The sequence below is a fragment of the Balaenoptera acutorostrata genome, chromosome 12, assembly GCF_949987535.1.
Source record: "Balaenoptera acutorostrata chromosome 12, mBalAcu1.1, whole genome shotgun sequence".
In the NCBI taxonomy this organism is placed as follows: Eukaryota; Metazoa; Chordata; class Mammalia; order Artiodactyla; family Balaenopteridae; genus Balaenoptera; species Balaenoptera acutorostrata.
In genome coordinates this window covers 73631326-73648452 of record NC_080075.1, presented here as the reverse complement: position 1 = coordinate 73648452, position 17127 = coordinate 73631326, and the positions used below count along the sequence as shown (strand labels likewise).

At 49.0% G+C, this 17127-nt stretch overlaps 1 protein-coding gene across 1 annotated transcript; it reads right to left on the bottom strand.

The window, feature by feature from the left end:
• On the bottom strand, window positions 1–16586 carry ADGRF3 (adhesion G protein-coupled receptor F3). Its single transcript, XM_057557899.1, is given in 15 exon segments — window positions 1–114; window positions 1149–1202; window positions 1287–1328; window positions 8976–9907; window positions 9910–10357; window positions 11214–11393; window positions 11800–11888; window positions 11891–11995; window positions 12173–12316; window positions 12826–13039; window positions 13562–13776; window positions 14255–14428; window positions 14881–15021; window positions 15442–15642; window positions 16457–16586. Coding segments are annotated over 15 exon segments (3183 nt in total).
• Between the last annotated feature and the right edge of the window lie 541 nt (window positions 16587–17127).

Below are 17127 nucleotides of genomic sequence, written 5' to 3'. Positions count from 1 at the left end.
CTAGTTTTTCATACTTTTCTTGCTTGGATAGTCACAGGTGGCGAACAGGTAAGCTGCCAGAGAGATGAGCGTGACTAATGAAAACAGAAGCCTATCTTTCCCAAGGGCTGAGCTCTGGGAGGCAGAAAGGGTTCAGAGGATTGGCCAGGACCCATCCCTGGATTCAAGGACACACCCTCGACACCCTTGAAGGAACACGGCTCTGCCTGTGGGTCACTCAGAGCTTCTGTCTTCCCCGTGAAAGAGCTCGCCCTAAAGCCTCGCCCTAAAGCCTCTGCAAGCTACCCTCTCCTCTGGACACCGGACCCACCAATGGCAGTTCCTTCAAAACAATGGTTTTTCAGGGTAATTAAAAATTCGATAGTGTGAAAAGGAGTTTTCAGAGTGAACTGAGTCAAGGGTTGGTGGTGGTGACACTCCCTTCAGCTTTCTGGGAAAAGCAGTGGGAGCTACACAATCTGCTTTCTGAGGCCTCCACCTGCTTCAGCCCCTCTAGAAATGTCTACTTGGAGAAGTCTTTTTTCCACCCTTTAGGTTGGGACAGGTATATGAAGAGGAGTTTTCTTTTTAGAGCTTTGCTGGAAAGCCCTTTGTACACTCGGCCTCACCCCACGCTGCTCACGCTTCTTCCGAGAACGCTTCTTTCTCACCTGGCATCTTAACTTCCTCCTTTGCTGTGTTCTGGTATGTAGGTTTCATTTGTGGCCTAGGAAGGGGTGGAAAGGCCCAACTGCAGGGCAATTATTATTATTGCCAGCTCTCCTCTGACGAGGTTGTATCCATTTTTACATTTTCACCTGCCCTCCTGCCTGGGCAGCAAAAATTCTAGGAACTTTGCTCCCAGCTACAGTGACTCCCATGCATTCCGATCCTACCTTTTCCCTTCAAATGCTAACTGGAGGCAGATTTTCAGGGAGAAATAAGGGACAATCCAGAGTCACCAGGAGTCCAGGTTATAATCAGGAGCCCAAGAACCTGAATGTGTCCTCTGTCTGGGGTGCTTTCTCTGTTGTTGGAGAGCTTGCCCTAAAACCCCAATCTTCTCTTGGCTTCTAGCTGTGCCCATCTCCCCTGGGGAAGGCTATGGAACATCTACTTCTGACCAGCTCTCAGCGGGGAGAAGTGAGATTTTGAAGCCAGCAACTCACCAGGGAGCTGGGGGGCTGCGTGCGGCAGAAGTGTTTGCGTAATGCCTCTTGCACCTGCAGGAGAGGTGAATGCCGTTATGCCAGCCAGAGTCCCGGCCTTCGGATGCGAGTCAGGCCTGGGGAGGCAGACAGACTCACCTTCCTGTCCATGAGGCAACCAAACAATAAGATGAAGACACCCTGAAAAGAGGGAAATGGGGATCCATTAGTCAAGGAGAAAGGAATCAGCTGAAATCAACTCTTCCCTTCAACCTCTGTCCTCTTGTCTAATTCAGATACTGAGGCTTCCCATCTCAGTTTTTCTGTACATCAGCACTACTTGGCACAAAGGATCCATTTCAGGTGCTTTTTTTTTTTTTTTTTTTTTTTTTTAAATTTTTACAAGAGATAAATAGACTGACACCAAGCATTGTACATGGATGACCACAACAAAAGCAACAATGATTGCAATTACCAACATGAAACACACTCATACTATGTCATAATATTGACATTCAGTCCAGTAATCCTCCACTGTAACAGCTCCTTTACTTTGCAGTGAAAATTGATTTGTATATTCTTTGCCTCTGAGTCCTTGTGGGATTTTTTTTTTTAATTCAAACAGAAAGTCACAAAAATTATACTCATCCTCATCAGTTCACTCAGTCCCATGTAATTAATTTTTTTTTTCATCTTGATCTTTTGTTAGCACTTTTATGAGTTCATCAGTTTTCCATTAGAGTTCTGAAAATGCTTATTCATTCAGTTCAGCAGTACAGTCAGTTACCAGAAACCTGTACTTGTCAGAGTCTTTTCCATGAATTTCTTGAAGATGAAAGCCTTTTATAGGAACATATTTGCAAAAGAATCAGAGTACACCCAGAACTGTCTGTAAATGACAAAAGACTTAAAAATGAGCACGGTTAAAGATTTGATGAAAGTTCATAATAATGCAGTTGACAAGAAAATTAGTTATTTCTGAGATACACATTTTAAAGTAATAACTAGGATTATGACTTATAACATTATACCAGAACATATAAGATTTTTAGAAATTTCATGTAATGTCTGAAACATTTATATTAACATATTTCCATACAAATAACCCAATGAAAGTTTAGTATTAGTTGTTTGTTTGGTTTTTTATACTGCAGGTTCTTATTAGTCATCAATTTTATACACATCAGTGTATACATGTCAATCCCAATCGCCCAATTCAGCACACCACCATCCCCACCCCACCGCAGTTTTCCCCCCTTGGTGTCCATATGTCCGTTCTCTACATCTGTGTCTCAACTTCTGCCCTGCAAACCGGCTCATCTGTACCATTTTTCTAGGTTCCACATACATGCGTTAATATACAATACTTGTTTTTCTCTTTGTGACTTACTTCACTCTGTATGACAGTCTCTAGATCCATCCACGTCTCAACAATTGACTCAATTTCGTTCCTTTTTATGGCTGAGTAATATTCCATTGTATATATGTACCACTACTTCTTTATCCATTCGTCTGTCAGTGGGCATTTAGGTTGCTTCCATGACCTGGCTATTGTAAATAGTGCTGCAGTGAACATTCGGGTGCATGTGTCTTTTTGAATTACAGTTTTCTCTGGGTATATGCCCAGTAGTGGGATTGCTAGATCATATGGTAATTCTATTTTTAGTTTTTTAAGGAACTTCCATATTGTTCTCCATAGTGGCTGTATCAATTTACATTCCCACCAACAGTGCAAGAGGGTTCCCTTTTCTCCACACCCTCTCCAGCATTTGTTGTTTGTAGATTTTCTGATGATGCCCATTCTAACTGGTGTGAGGTGATACCTCATTGTAGTTTTGATTTGCATTTCTCTAATAATTAGTGATGTTGAGCATCTTTTCATGTGCTTCGTGGCCGTCTGTATGTCTTCTTTGGAGAAATGTCTATTTAGGTCTTCTGCCCATTTTTGGGTTGGGGTGTTTGTTTCTTTAATATTGAGCTGAATGAGCTGTTTATATATTTTGGAGATTAATCCTTTGTCCGTTGATTCGTTTGCAAATATTTTCTCCCATTCTGAGGGTTGTCTTTTCGTCTTGTTTATGGTTTCCTTTGCTGTGCAAAAGCTTTGAAGTTTCATTAGGTCCCATTTGTTTATTTTTGTTTTTATTTCCACTACTCTAAGAGGTGGATCAAAAAAGATCTTGCTGGGCTTCCCTGGTGGCGCAGTGGTTGAGAATCTGCCTGCCAATGCAGGGGACGCGGGTTCGAGCCCTGGTCTGGGAAGATCCCACATGCCGCGGAGCAACTAGGCCCGTGAGCCACAATTACTGAGCCTGCGCGTCTGGAGCCTGTGCTCCGCAACAAGAGAAGCCGCGATAGTGAGAGGCCCGCGCACCGCGATGAAGAGTGGCCCCCGCTTGCCACAACTGGATAAAGCCCTCGCACAGAAATGAAGACCCAACACAGCCATAAATTAATAAATAAATAAATAAAAATTAAAAAAAAAAAAAAAAAAGATCTTGCTGTGATTTATGTCAAAGAGTGTTCTTCCTATGTTTTCCTCTAAGAGTTTTATAGTGTCCAGTCTTACATTTAGGTCTCAAATCCATTTTGAGTTTATTTTTGTGTATGGTGTTAGGGAGTATTCTAATTTCATTCTTTTACATATAGCTGTCCAGTTTTCCCAGCACCACTTATTGAAGAGACTGTCTTTTCTCCACTGTATATTCTTGCCTCCTTTATCAAAGATAAGGTGACCATATGTGCGTGGGTTTATCTCTGGGCTTTCTATCCTGTTCCATTGATCTATATTTCTGTTTTTGTGCCAGTACCATACTGTCTTGATTACTGTAGCTTTGTAGTATAGTCTGAAGTCAGGGAGTCTGATTCCTACAGCTCCGTTTTTTTCCCTCAAGACTGCTTTGGCTATTCGGGGTCTTTTGTGTCTCCATACAGATTTTAAGATGATTTGTTCTAGCTCCATAAAAAATGCCATTGGTAATTTGATAGGGATTGCATTGAATCTGTAGATTGCTTTGGGTAGTATACTCATTTTCACAATGTTGATTCTTCCAATCCAAGAACATGGTATATCTCTCCATCTGTTGGTATCATCTTTAATTTCTTTCATCAGTGTCTTATAGTTTTCTGCATACAGGTCTTTTGTCTCCCTAGGTAGGTTTATTCCTAGGTATTTTATTCTTTTTGTTGCAATGGTAAATGGGAGTGTTTCCATAATTTCTCTTTCAGATTTTTCATCATTAGTGTATAGGAATGCAAGAGATTTCTGTGCATTAATTTTGTATCCTGCAACTTTACCATATTCATTAATTAGCTCTAGCAGTTTTCTGGTGGCAGTTTTAGGATTCTCTATGTAAAGTATCATGTCATCTGCAAACAGTGACAGTTTTACTTCTTCTTTTCCAATTTGTATTCCTTTTATTTCTTTTTCTTCTCTGATTGCCGTGGCTAGGACTTCCAGAACTATGTTGAATAATAGTGGTGAGAGTGGACATCCTTGTCTCGTTCCTGATCTTAGAGGAAATGCTTTCACCATTGAGAATGATGTTTGCTGTGGGTTTGTCATATATGGCCTTTATTATGTTGAGGTAGGTTCCCTCTATGCCCACTTTCTGGAGAGTTTTTATCATAAATATGTGTTGAATTTTGTCAAAAGCTTTTTCTGCATCTATTGAGATGATCATATGGTTTTTATTCTTCAATTTGTTAATATGGTGTATCACATTGATTGATTTGCGTATATTGAAGAATCCTTGCATTCCTGGGATAAATCCCACTTGATCATGGTGTATGATCCTTTTAATGTGTTGTTGGATTCTGTTTGCTAGTATTTTGTTGAGGATTGTTGCATCTATATTCATCAGTGATATTGTTCTGTAATTTTCTTTTTTTGTAGTGTCTTTGTCTGGTTTTGGTATCAGGGTGATGGTGGCCTCATAGAATGAGTTTGGGAGTGTTCCTTCCTCTGCAATTTTTTGGAAGAGTTTGAGAAGGATAGGTGTTAGCTCTTCTCTAAATGTTTGATAGAATTCACTTGGGAAGCCATCTGGTCCTGGACTTTTGTTTGTTGGAAGCTTTTTAATCACAGTTTCAATTTCATTACTTGTGATTGGTCTGTTCATATTTTCTGTTTCTTCCTGATTCAGTCTTGGAAGATTATACCTTTCTAAGAATTTGTCCATTTCTTCCAGGTTGTCCATTTTATTGGCATAAAGTTGCTTGTAGTAGTCTCTTAGGATGCTTTGTATTTCTGCGGTGTCTGTTGTAACTTCTCCTTTTTCATTTCTGATTTTATTGATTTGAGTCCTCTCCCTCTTTTTCTTGATGAGTCTGGCTAATGGCTTATCAATTTTGTTTATCTTCTCAAAGAACCAGCTTTTAGTTTTATTGATCTTTGCTATTGTTTTCTTTGTTTCTATTTCATTTATTTCTGCTCTGATCTTTATGATTTCTTTCCTTCTGCTAACTTTGGATTTTGTTTGTTCTTCTTTCTCTAGTTTCTTTAGGTGTAAGGTTAGATTGTTTACTTGAGATTTTTCTTGTTTCTTTAGGTAGGCTTGTATAGCTATAAACTTCCCTCTTAGAACTGCTTTTGCTGCATCCCATAGGTTTTGGGTCGTCGTGTTTTCATTGTCATTTGTCTCTGGGTATTTTTTGATTTCCTCTTTGATTTCTTCAGTGATCTCTTGGTTATTTAGTAACGTATTGTTTAGCCTCCATGTGTTTGTGTTTTTTACGTTTTTTTCCCTGTAATATATTTCTAATCTCATAGCGTTGTGGTCAGAAAAGATGCTTGATATGATTTCAATTTTCTTAAATTTACTGAGGCTTGATTTGTGACCCAAGATGTGATCTATCCTGGAGAATGTTCCGTACGCACTTGAGAAGAACGTGTAATCTGCTGTTTTTGGATGGAATGTCCTATAAATATCTATTAAATCTATCTGGTCTATTGTGTCATTTAAAGCTTCTGTTTCCTTATTTATTTTCATTTTGGATGATCTGTCCATTGGTGTAAGTGAGGTGTTAAAGTCCCCCACTATTATTGTGTTACTGTCGATTTCCTCTTTTATAGCTGTTAGCAGTTGCCTTATGTATTGAGGTGCTCCTGTGTTGGGTGCATATATATTTATAATTGTTATATCTTCTTCTTGGATTGATCCCTTGATCATTATGTAGTGTCCTTCCTTGTCTCTTGTAACATTCTTTATTTTAAAGTCTATTTTATCTGATATGAGTATAGCTACTCCAGCTTTCTTTTGATTTCCATTTGCATGGAATATCTTTTTCCATCCCCTCACTTTCAGTCTGTATGTGTCCCTAGGTCTAAAGTGGGTCTCTTGTAGACAGCATATATATGGGTCTTGTTTTTGTATCCATTCAGCAAGCCTGTGTCTTTTGGTTGGAGCATTTAATCCATTCACGTTTAAGGTAATTATTGATATGTATGTTCCTATGACCATTTTCTTAATTGTTTTGGGTTTGTTTTTGTAGGTCCTTTTCTTTTCTTGTGTTTCCCACTTAGAGAAGTTCCTTTAGCATTTGTTGTAGAGCTGGTTTGGTGGTGCTGAATTCTCTTAGCTTTTGCTTGTCTGTAAAGCTTTTGATTTCTCCATCAAATCTAAATGAGATCCTTGCCGGGTAGAGTAATCTTGGTTGTAGGTTCTTCCCTTTCATCACTTTAAGTATATCATGCCACTCCCTTCTGGCTTGTAGAGTTTCTGCTGAGAAATCAGCTGTTAACCTTATGGGAGTTCCCTTGTATGTTATTTGTCGTTTTTCCCTTGCTGCTTTCAGTAATTTTTCTTTGTCTTTAATTTTTGCCACTTTGATTACTATGTGCCTTGGCGTGTTTCTCCTTGGGTTTATCCTGTATGGGACTCTCTGCACTTCCTGGACTTGGGTGGCTATTTCCTTTCCCATGTTAGGGAAGTTTTCGACTATAATCTCTTCAAATATTTTCTCTGGTCCTTTCTCTCTCTCTTCTCCTTCTGGGACCCCTATAATGTGAATGTTGTTGCGTTTAATGTTGTCCCAGAGGTCTCTTAGGCTGTCTTCATTTCTTTTCATTCTTTTTTCTTTAGTCTGTTCCGCAGCAGTGAATTCCACCATTCTGTCTTCCAGGTCACTTATCCGTTCTTCTGCCTCAGTTATTCTGCTATTGATTCCTTCTAGTGTAGTTTTCCTTTCAGTTATTGTATGGGTCATCTCTGTTTGTTCTTTAATTCTTCTAGGTCTTTGTTAATCATTTCTTGCATCTTCTCGATCTTTGCCTCCATTCTTATTCCGAGGTCCTGGATCATCTTCACTATCATTATTCTGAATTCTTTTTCTGGAAGGTTGCCTATCTCCACTTCATTTAGTTGTTTTTCTGGGGTTTTATCTTGTTCCTTCATCTGGTATATAGCCCTCTGCCTTTTCATCTTGTCTATCTTTCTGTAAATGTGGTTTTTGGTCCACAGGCTGCAGGATTGTAGTTTTTCTTGCTTCTGCTGTCTGCCCTCTGGTGGTTGAGGCTATCTAAGAGGCTTGATGGGAGGCTCTGGGGGTGGGTAGAGCTGACTGTTGCTGTGGCGGTCAGAGCTCCATAAAACTTTAATCCACTTGACTGTTGATGGGTGGGGCTGGGTTCCCTCCCTGTTGGTTGTTTTGCCCGAGGCAACCCAACACTGGAGCCTACCTGGGCTCTTTGGTGGGGCTAATGGCAGACTCTGGGAGCGCTCACGCCAAGGAGCACTTCCCAGAACCTCTGCTGCCAGTGTCCTTGTCCCCACGGTGAAACAGAGCCACCCCCCGCCTCTGCAGGAGACCCCCCAACACCAGCAGGTAGGTCTGGTTCAGTCTCCCCCAGGGTCACTGCTCCTTCCCCTGGGTCCTGATGCGCACACTACTTTGTGTGTGCCCTCCAAGAGTGGGGTCTCTGTTTCCCCCAGTCCTGTCAAAGTCCTGCAATCAATTCCCACTAGGCTTCAAAGTCTGATTCTCTAGGAATTCCTCCTCCCATTGCCGGACCCCCAGGTTGGGAAGCCTGACGTGGGGCTCAGAACCTTCACTCCAGTGGGTGGACTTCTGTGGTATAAGTGTTCGCCAGTCTGTGAGTCATCCACCCAGCAGTTATGGGATTTGATTTTACTCTAATTGCGCCCCCCTACCGTCTCACTGTGGCTTCTCCTCTGTCCTTGGACGTGGGGTATCCTCCTTGGTGAAGTCCAGTGTCTTCCTGTCAATGATTGTTCAGCAATTAGTTGTGATTCTGGTGCTCTCGCAAGAGGGTGTGAGAGCACGGCCTTCTACTCCGCCATCTTGGTTAATCCTCCAATATCTCAGGTGCTTTTCTTTTTTTTTTTTTAATTTTTTTCTTTTATTGATTGATTGATTGATTGATTGGCTGTGTTGGGTCTTCATTGCTGCACGCAGGCTCAGTAGTTGTGGCACACAGACTTCGTTGCTCCGTGGCATGTGTGATCTTCCCTGACCTGGGCTCGAACCCGTGTCCCCTGCATTGGCAGGCGGATTCTTAACCACTGTGCCACCAGGGAAGCCCCTCAGGTGCTTTTCTTACTGTTATGGTTACAAAGCAGATGGATATCAAAGAATAGGGTACTGACAATTCCCTAACTTCAATGGCAAATCCAGATATTTTACAGATAAGAAAGCCAAAACTCAAAGAGGTTTATCCAAAGTTACATAGCTAGTCAGTGGAGGAACTGGGATCCAAACTTAAACCTTTTAAATCCCTGAGCCTATATTTCTTCTGCTCCACCATGACACCTCCTTGAGAAGAGACTGGGAGTGACTTAAGCCGTCTAACAGGGCAAAAAGCACAGCCACCACCACCTTATCACCCACCTGGGAGGTGTTGAGAACTGTGAAGACGTAGTGAGGGACTATGGAGACTTCCTCTAGCAGAGTGGCCAGACGCAGCCCCAAGGTGAGGCCAAACATGGGTGTGAGAACGAGCAGAGCTTTGATCACCCCCAGGAGGGCTTGGTGCTTCTCCACCTGGGGTCCCTCTGACAGCGAAGGTCTCAGCAGCTTCAGCACAGCCACGGTGAGTACCAGCCCATTCACGCCCACGATGGCCAGCACTGGACCCACGAAGGTGTAGAGCGCTCCTCCCTTCTTGTCCAACCAGCATGCCCCCTCCCCCAGGTATTGCCCTCGGGGTAAGTAGAGGCCCAGGGCGACACCTGCAAACCCCATCGGGTACAGATAGCCAAGGAACACCATCAGGGAGAATCCTCGGTGCTTGGACAGCTGATGGAAGATGAAGAGCAGCTGGTGGGCCAACATCAGGGCCTGAGCCAGCATCCAGAAAAAGGTGGCCAGGTAGAGGAAATGACAGAGGAAGGCAGCGGCCAGGCAGAGCGGACTGTGGGGTCCTGGAGGAAGCAGTGGGGCTCCTAGGAAGCAGGTGTCTGCGGCCAGCAGGCAGAGCACCATGTTGAGCAGGGCCGTGTGGCGTAAATAGGCAACTTTGTTCCGCACCACGAATCTCCACACCAGCCTGTACACGCCCAGGCACACGAGCAGTGCCAGAATGGAGGCCCCCAAGCCCACCTGACTCAGCATCTCCAGGGTGGGGTTTTTTGGAACCGTGTGTCCAGACATGAGGATGGAGAAGGCAGTGAGGTGCCGGCAGATACACTGAGTGGTGGGACTGGCACTGGCTGCCTGCACCTGGCACCCTGACTCAGACCAGCCTCCCTTGCCCTGGAATAGATCATGGTCCCAGAAGACACAGTGGGGACTGCCATCTGTGTCCCCAAAGTCCATGATACCTCTCCCTGGTTGAAGACCTGGCCATCTGCCATGATGGAGATGGCGAGGGCCAGCCCAGGAGTGGCATAGATGGAGTCCCCCAGCCCTTGTCCATAGTTCGAGGGCAGAAGGTGGTCCAGTTTTCACAGCACCAGGCTAGTAACACTGACGTTGGTTCCATTATGGCCCAGTGGGGCCAGTGAGTGCCTGGGAATCTGCGCCTGCAGCGGGGGCTGAGGAGGGAAGGAGACTCTGTAGTCGGCAGGAAATGTGGGCCTGAGGAGCTGGCTCTGCAGCTGCACGTTGGGCAAGACGAAGGAGAAGGGCTGATCCTGTGGGCACAGGCTGAGTGCCAGGGTCTCCACAGCCAGCAGGAGATTGGAGCCCACCAAGGGCTTCTGGGCCCAGGCCGGGGTCCACAGAGAACTGGAGTCCATGTCAAGGACCTTGTCTGTGGTTTTCAGGAGCGCCTGCAGCACCCAACAGAGAGACGAGGCCTAGCTGCCAGAGCCCGCAGCACTGAGCCAGGGGCACTGGGAACTAAAGACCCCAAACCCACCCTTCCTAGTCCAGCACAAGACCCAAGGCTGGGGAGAAAGAGGGAGAGGAAGACAGGCTTGCGAAGGGAGGCTTTCTGGACAGGAAGAATGGAGGGCTGTTCAGCTAACCACTGGGGCATCCTGACGCACATCCCACCCCTCCGTCTGACGACCCTTCTCCCCCTTCCATCCCTTGAGGCCACCCAGGTCCTAAGGGGACCCCCACAGGTCCGTAAAGCTAGGAGTGGTGCCCAGAGGTAGAGGGCACGCGTTCTGAAGTAGAGGGCCACCTGCACGTCTGTGCCCCCGTGTGATGCATATTCCCAGACATGGAGCGTGTGCAGTGTCATTGTCCCTGATTATTCTTTTGGTTGCAGCTTCTGGGTCACCAACTGAGGCCTATACTGAGAGCTGGTTTAGGTGAGTCCAGCAAAGCCAAGTACGTTTGAGTATCTCCACATAGGTACCTTGTGTGTGGGCATGGGGGGATTCACGTCATATCCACGTATCTGCATGTGCATGAACGCCTCTGAACTCCTGTCTCCACACCCCTCCCTGCCTTCCCTGACCTCCCATGTGTTCCCAGCATCAGGCCTCCTCCACACTCCGTGGCCTCGGAGACTGGTATCCAAGAGGAGAAATGGACCAGAGGAGCAGACACTTGGACTCTAGAAGAGTCTGCCATCTGACAGCCCATGGTGATGTCAGAGGGGCAGAAATGCCCAGAGGTGAAGAGCTTCCAGCCCACACTACCCAGCTGGCCCCTGGTGTGGCTCAAGGATCTCACCTCCAGGGCACTGCCGTCGAGCTGTATTCTGGCATCTGCCACCACCTTGGCCAGGATTGTCATGGTGCCCACCAGTGCCAATAAGTCGGTGGGTGAGGTCACCACCACTGCCTGCTCCAGCAGCTGAGCCAAGATCTGTGGCACCTCGTCCACAGGCCAGCCCTGGCCTGCCCTCAGCAGCTGAGACAGATAAGACAGCAGGGGGGTGGGCGTGGGTGAGCCCTCAAGAGGGAGGGGCCACCTCCCCCCAAGTCCAGCTCCTTTCTCCCCACATCCGCGCCCTGTCCCAGGGGAGCAGGAAGCAGAGAGGGGAGCGAGCCACGTGGAAGAAACTGACACCAAGTTTTGTGGAGCAGACCCTTCTTGGAATTAACGATTGGGACCTGCACCCTCCCCGCCATGAGAGCGCTGGCCACTCTGAGGGGCCCACACCTGCTTCCTGGCTCTGCCAGGGCTCCAGTTCAGAGAACCTGAATACCCTTCGGGCTGGGTCTCTGGGGGAAAGGACTCTAAAGTTGGGTCCTGAGTGAGGAAGGGATAGGTCGTGGAGGATGGGGCACGTGGGCAGCAGGGTCAGAAGCTTTACCCGGGCTCTAAGAAGCAAGGCCAGGAGCCCCGTGTCCGTGCAGCTGCTGTGGATGGGCCCCCAGACCCCCTCAGGCCTACAGGGCCTATCACCATGCCCCTCCTCTTCCCGGGACACGGGGCCTGGGCCACATGGCCAGCCTTGGTGACGTTCCAGGCAACAGCTGAAGAGTCCTCAGGGCAGGTGGTGTCTCCATCTGAAAATGATACCAGGGAAGGCTCAGCAACCCAGTCTAGCCCGAACCTTTCCTTGGGCAGAAACCCATGCAGTGTGTGGGGTCTGGCCCTGTTGCCCAGCGCAGGGGGACATCAGGAAGCAGCTCCCAGGACGAGCAGGTGAGAGGTCAGCCACCTGGACCCCAAGCCCCAAGTACCCTGAATGACGGTGACAGAGACAGCAACCCTGAGAGGGCTCAGTCCCGGGCTCTGCAGGTCACAAGTGTACGTAGTGTCGGCTGCAGGGCAGCGCTGAACAGCCAGCACAAGGCACTGGGAGTCCGGCGTGTTGAATAAGGAGGCTGAGGGGGAGACAAGAGAAGGGAACGGTCACTGGGCCAGAGACATACCGAGGCCCCAGGGGCCCGAGAGGTGCCTCGGCAGTCTTTCTAGCAATTTCAGAAGCGGATGAAGCAGTGGAGATGAGCTGAATGGTATGTGGGCATCAAACTACTGAAGGAAGAGCTTGGATTTGGGGGGAAGGGAACCCTGGGCATCTCTTACTAGTTCCAGGCCCTGAAGCCACGGTGAACTCGTTTGTAAAATGGGACCATCATCAAATGAACCTCACAGAATAATATCGTGTGAGTTCACGGAGATCATGTGAATGAAAGCATTATGCAAAAGTTGTCTACACACGTGTGCTTATTGTTGTATGAACAGAATTGGGGTAAAAACAGATTTGGACTTGGACCCCGAACGCCCAGGTTGAACTGCAGCCTCTGCTTCCAGGGAGCTGGAGAGCCAGCTGCCTGGGGGCAACTAGCTGCCCCCTCTCCCCTGAGCCCTGCCAACCAGCCCCTTTCCATACCTTCGTTGCCGTCTCTGGGGCTCCAGGAAGCCGTGTAGCTCAGGTGGGCACTGGGGATGCAGCAACTCAGCCGGAAGCCAGGGGAGGTGGCACAGGAGACGGAGAGCTGGTCTGGGAGCCCAGCCACGTCTGTCACCTGCAGGGGCACCCTCCCCATCTGGTGCAGCTCCCACCTGAATCCCCGGGCCTCAAAGCAGCATATGTACTCACCTGCAGACACACCTGCTGCACCTCCCGGCCGCTTGGCCCCCCACCTGCGCCACAGGGTCTCTGCTGCTTCCCCAGCCACACCCTAGGTCTGCCCTCTCCATCCAGCCTCAGCTTAACCACAGCAGGAAAGATCCCTGTCCCCCAAAGGATTTCTAGGAGGAAGACGAGATCCTGACCCTTTGTTATTAGCCTGTAGCCATGCATCCTAAGGTGAACCTCTCTGCCCCCAGTAGATGCCCTTCCTGCACCACCTACTGCCATTTCAACATTGTGAAGAAAAGCCTGCATCTGTTCTCAGTTGAAATTGAGACCACGCTTTCAGCGTTCTCTCATTATAATTCTTCACATCAATGGGCCTCTTAGCCTTAGTTTCCCCAGAGTGAATAAATGGAGATAAGGGAAAAGAAGAGAAGAAAAGACAAGAAGGAAGGAGAGGGAGGAGGAGGAGATGGAGGGGAGCAGAGGAAAAAGAGGAAAAAAAGAAGGGGAGGAGAGAGGAGGAAGGAAGGACAGGCGGGCTATGTGCCCATTTATGGGAGATGTTGACAATGCTGAGGACAGCCCGGTCCCGGCTGGAGGTCAAGGACACACGTGTCCCTGCCTGCAGGAGGATGGGGCTGGGGCTCCCTGTGGGCCACAGGAACCAGTTCAGGTTGGTGGTCTCCTGGCTTGTGAGGAGGGTCAGGTTCAGGGTGTCGCCAGGCGTCTGCAGCCAGGAGCTGAGGCTCAGGGCTGCGGGGACTGCAGGAGGCAAAAGATAGGACCCCCGGGGCAGGAACTTGTGGCCCTCGAGGCAGCTAAGCTCTCCCTCCTTCCCCATCTTCTGAAGCCCATCCCTCCTCCCTCCCTCCCCACCTAACATTTTCTGTTCTCTTTTGTCCCTGGAGGAGTGTGGCTGCCGCAATCCAGCCTGGAAGACCCTAACTGCCAGTGGGGAGCAAATGGGGAAGCTTTTTGGCCTAGGACTCCCCCTCCCCCACGGAGGGAGCTCCCTCTCTTTGTCCACCTGTCTCGGAGCCCTGTTGTTCATTAGAGTCTCCCTCCACCTGTCCAGAGCGCAGGGCCTGAGATCTGCTATGATGCCCGGCATTTTCTCTCACCCAGAGGAGCCACTGGGCTTGGACCAGCTGGCAGAGATACAGGGGTCAGAGAGGAAAAAACACAGAGAGGGTTCCTTTCACTCAGGGCCATTGGTTTTCACGTTCCCAACCCTCCTCACCAGGTGGCAGCAGCTGGCAGTACCCGGCTTCAGCAGGGCCGAAGACAAGGCAGCCACAAGGCCGGTGCTTGAGGGGGGTTTGGCAGGGACGGTGATGGGAGCAGACGCTGGCGTTCCACTGGTACCCAGAGAGGCAAGCACAGTAGCTACACCCCTTGTGGGAGACACTGCACTCTGTGACAGAGGGAAGGGGGATAAGAAGTGAGCAGGCTGTCTGGGAAAGCCCAACGCCTGATGTTTGTGAGGCTCTAAGGCTGGGTATCCGGGACAATCCCAAAGTCACAGGCACTGCCTTCTCAGCCTGAGTTCAAAGCAGCAGCGCGGCGCGTGTGGGGCAAAGGCATCAGAGGTGGCAGTGGAGAAGCCCGGGCCCGTGGTCATCTGCCCCTTAGGCCTCTGCCAAAGTTTAGAAGATGGGATGTGGAGCAGGAAGGGGAGGTCTGTGTGATGGGAGGTGAGGAAGGAGCTGGGCCACACAGACCCTCCAAGAAATAGGGAGGGGCTCACAGTATCTCAGACGAGGGGGCTGCGGGAGGGCTGGGCTCCTTGCACTCTGAACCCCCTTCCCATGCAAGCAGCTAAGAGCCACTGAGAAGCAGGGGTCAGTAGAATTCCCGCCACCCCACCTGCTGTGAGGCTGAGGCCGGTGAGAGTTACTGGGGCAGAGGAAGCCGAGGCGGCGGGGAGAGTCAGGGGCCTGGAGAGTGCCGCCGGCCGGTGCTCACTTGAAAAGTACAGCTGTACATAGACGGAGACCGGGACCGATTCTGCAGGAGAGAGGGGACAGCTGGAGAGGAGAGGCAGCTACGGGCCTGTGCCCTTTGGGCCCCATACCTCGCTGTCCCCGCCAGGAAGCAGAGCACGTCCCACCTCCCATAGCCTGTCCAGGTGCAGACAGGACCCAGGAAGGTGGTCACTGCTCATGCGGCTACGGTGCCTTCACATGCGCCGTCTCATATCACCCTCCCAACGACCCCCTTACCTGGGCAAGACTCTCTAAGAGGAAGGATTTTCTCAAGGCCTCACAGCTAGAGAACTGCGTTCAGACCTGTGTGACCAGCGCCAGACCCAGTCTCTCTCTTAACCCCACTGCCCCCTGGCTGTGCCCTCTTCCAGACCTTTCTTTCTTTGCCTCGTTCCAGGCTCCCCGTCCCCCTCTCCCCTCCTCCTCCTGTCTCTCCACTCACTACCTGCTCCACTTTCTTGGTACAATTGCTGCCCTGATTCCCCTCCAGCCTGACCCTGGCCCTGGAACAGAGCACAGGGGAGAGACCTCTGAGGACAGCTGACTCCGCATTTCTCCCGGGGACACCTTCTTCCCCAAGCCGCTCCGGGGCCGGCCTGGCTAATCTGGTAGGACTTGGTCTCTTTGAAGCTCCTCTTTTTGCCTGGAATCAAGCGGGCACATCAGGAGGGGAAAGCAGGCTTCTGGCAGGAGGTGCAGGGATGCAGCCCCAGGGATCCCGCCCAGGCCTGCAAAGCCCACCTGAACCCAGGAGCCAGGCACACCCTGGAGAGTCAACATGCTTTGCTTAATTCCTTCCTGAATGTACCCGTCCCCGGGCCTCCAGGCTAATTGAAATGGCTGGGTCTGGAGCTCCAGAGGGGGCTGGGGGCGCTGGGCAGAGCTGCCTGGGGCCCAGAGGCTTGGGGGCTTTATTCCCTCATAGGCATTGCCATGAGGGTGAACAGCAGGCAATACCTTAGTCTCTGGTGCCTGTAAATTATTTCCTCACAAACTCCTCCCTCTCTCAAAATTGTGGGTGGGTGAGGAGATCAGTGTAAAAACAGATATTGATCTAGATAAGGATGTGGATAGAGATAGAGATATCCACCTGGGAGAAAACACAAATCATAAAGTGCTAAACTAACTCTGCTGCCTTTCCTCAGATTCTCTCCTGTCCTCTACGCCAATGGTTCCCAAGTTTGGAAAGTTTTTATTTTCATTTTTAAATTGCAAGCCTGACTGGAAGAGCCTTTATCCAAAGTGCAGCAGGCATCGCTGGTGTTCACGGGAATTCAAATGAAGAAACAAAAGCTATCCCCACACCCTGAAAAATAAGGCTGAACTCTCGGAGATCTTATAACAAACCAGCCTCTTTTAGAAATACATTACTTCCTCTCCCTCCAGCCCTCTCGCCTCCACCCATCCTTTCATCCCACATCTTGCTGCCTCTCACACCCAGAGGCCCCTGTCGTTACCTCTGCAGACCTTCCCTCGGTCTTCCCTCACCCCAGTCTTACTCACAGGCTGGGACTCTTGGGCAAGTGGTGACCTCACCAGAGGGAGAGTCATGGCCAGGAGTAGCACAGGGGCAGCCGAGCAGACCATGGCTCAGTGAAGCAGTCTTCAAGAGGCCTCCCGCTGCTGCATGATGCAAATTTCCTCAGAGAAGAGCTGGCAGGGCCGTGCACAGATGGGATGGGAGGGAAGAGTGTAAGGGAGCCAGAGGAATTTACAGAGGAAGTGCTACAGCCTGTGGGACCACCTGGAGCCCACATGCCCCAGTGAGAGCGGCCTGCCCAGGTTCCCTGCTGGAGTCTGGGCCAAGGACTCAGTGAGCAGGAGAGGACTTGGGGGCCCTAGGTCACAACCAACCATGTATCAAGCCAGGTACAGTCACATCCCCAAGGATCTGGGACATCTGGATTGTTCTGGAACTCCCAGGAAGCTGGGTCATTGATCAAAGAGCCAAGGTTAGAAAAGGCAAATATTAGAGCTGATTGCTATCCTAAAATAATTTCAAGATAGACTGGAGTCTTAAATGTAACAAACAATCTGGAAAAATACCAGGATAAATTATCAAAATAACTTGAAGTGAGGAAGGCTTTTCTAAACACAACACAAAACCCAGAAGCCAGAAAGGAAATAA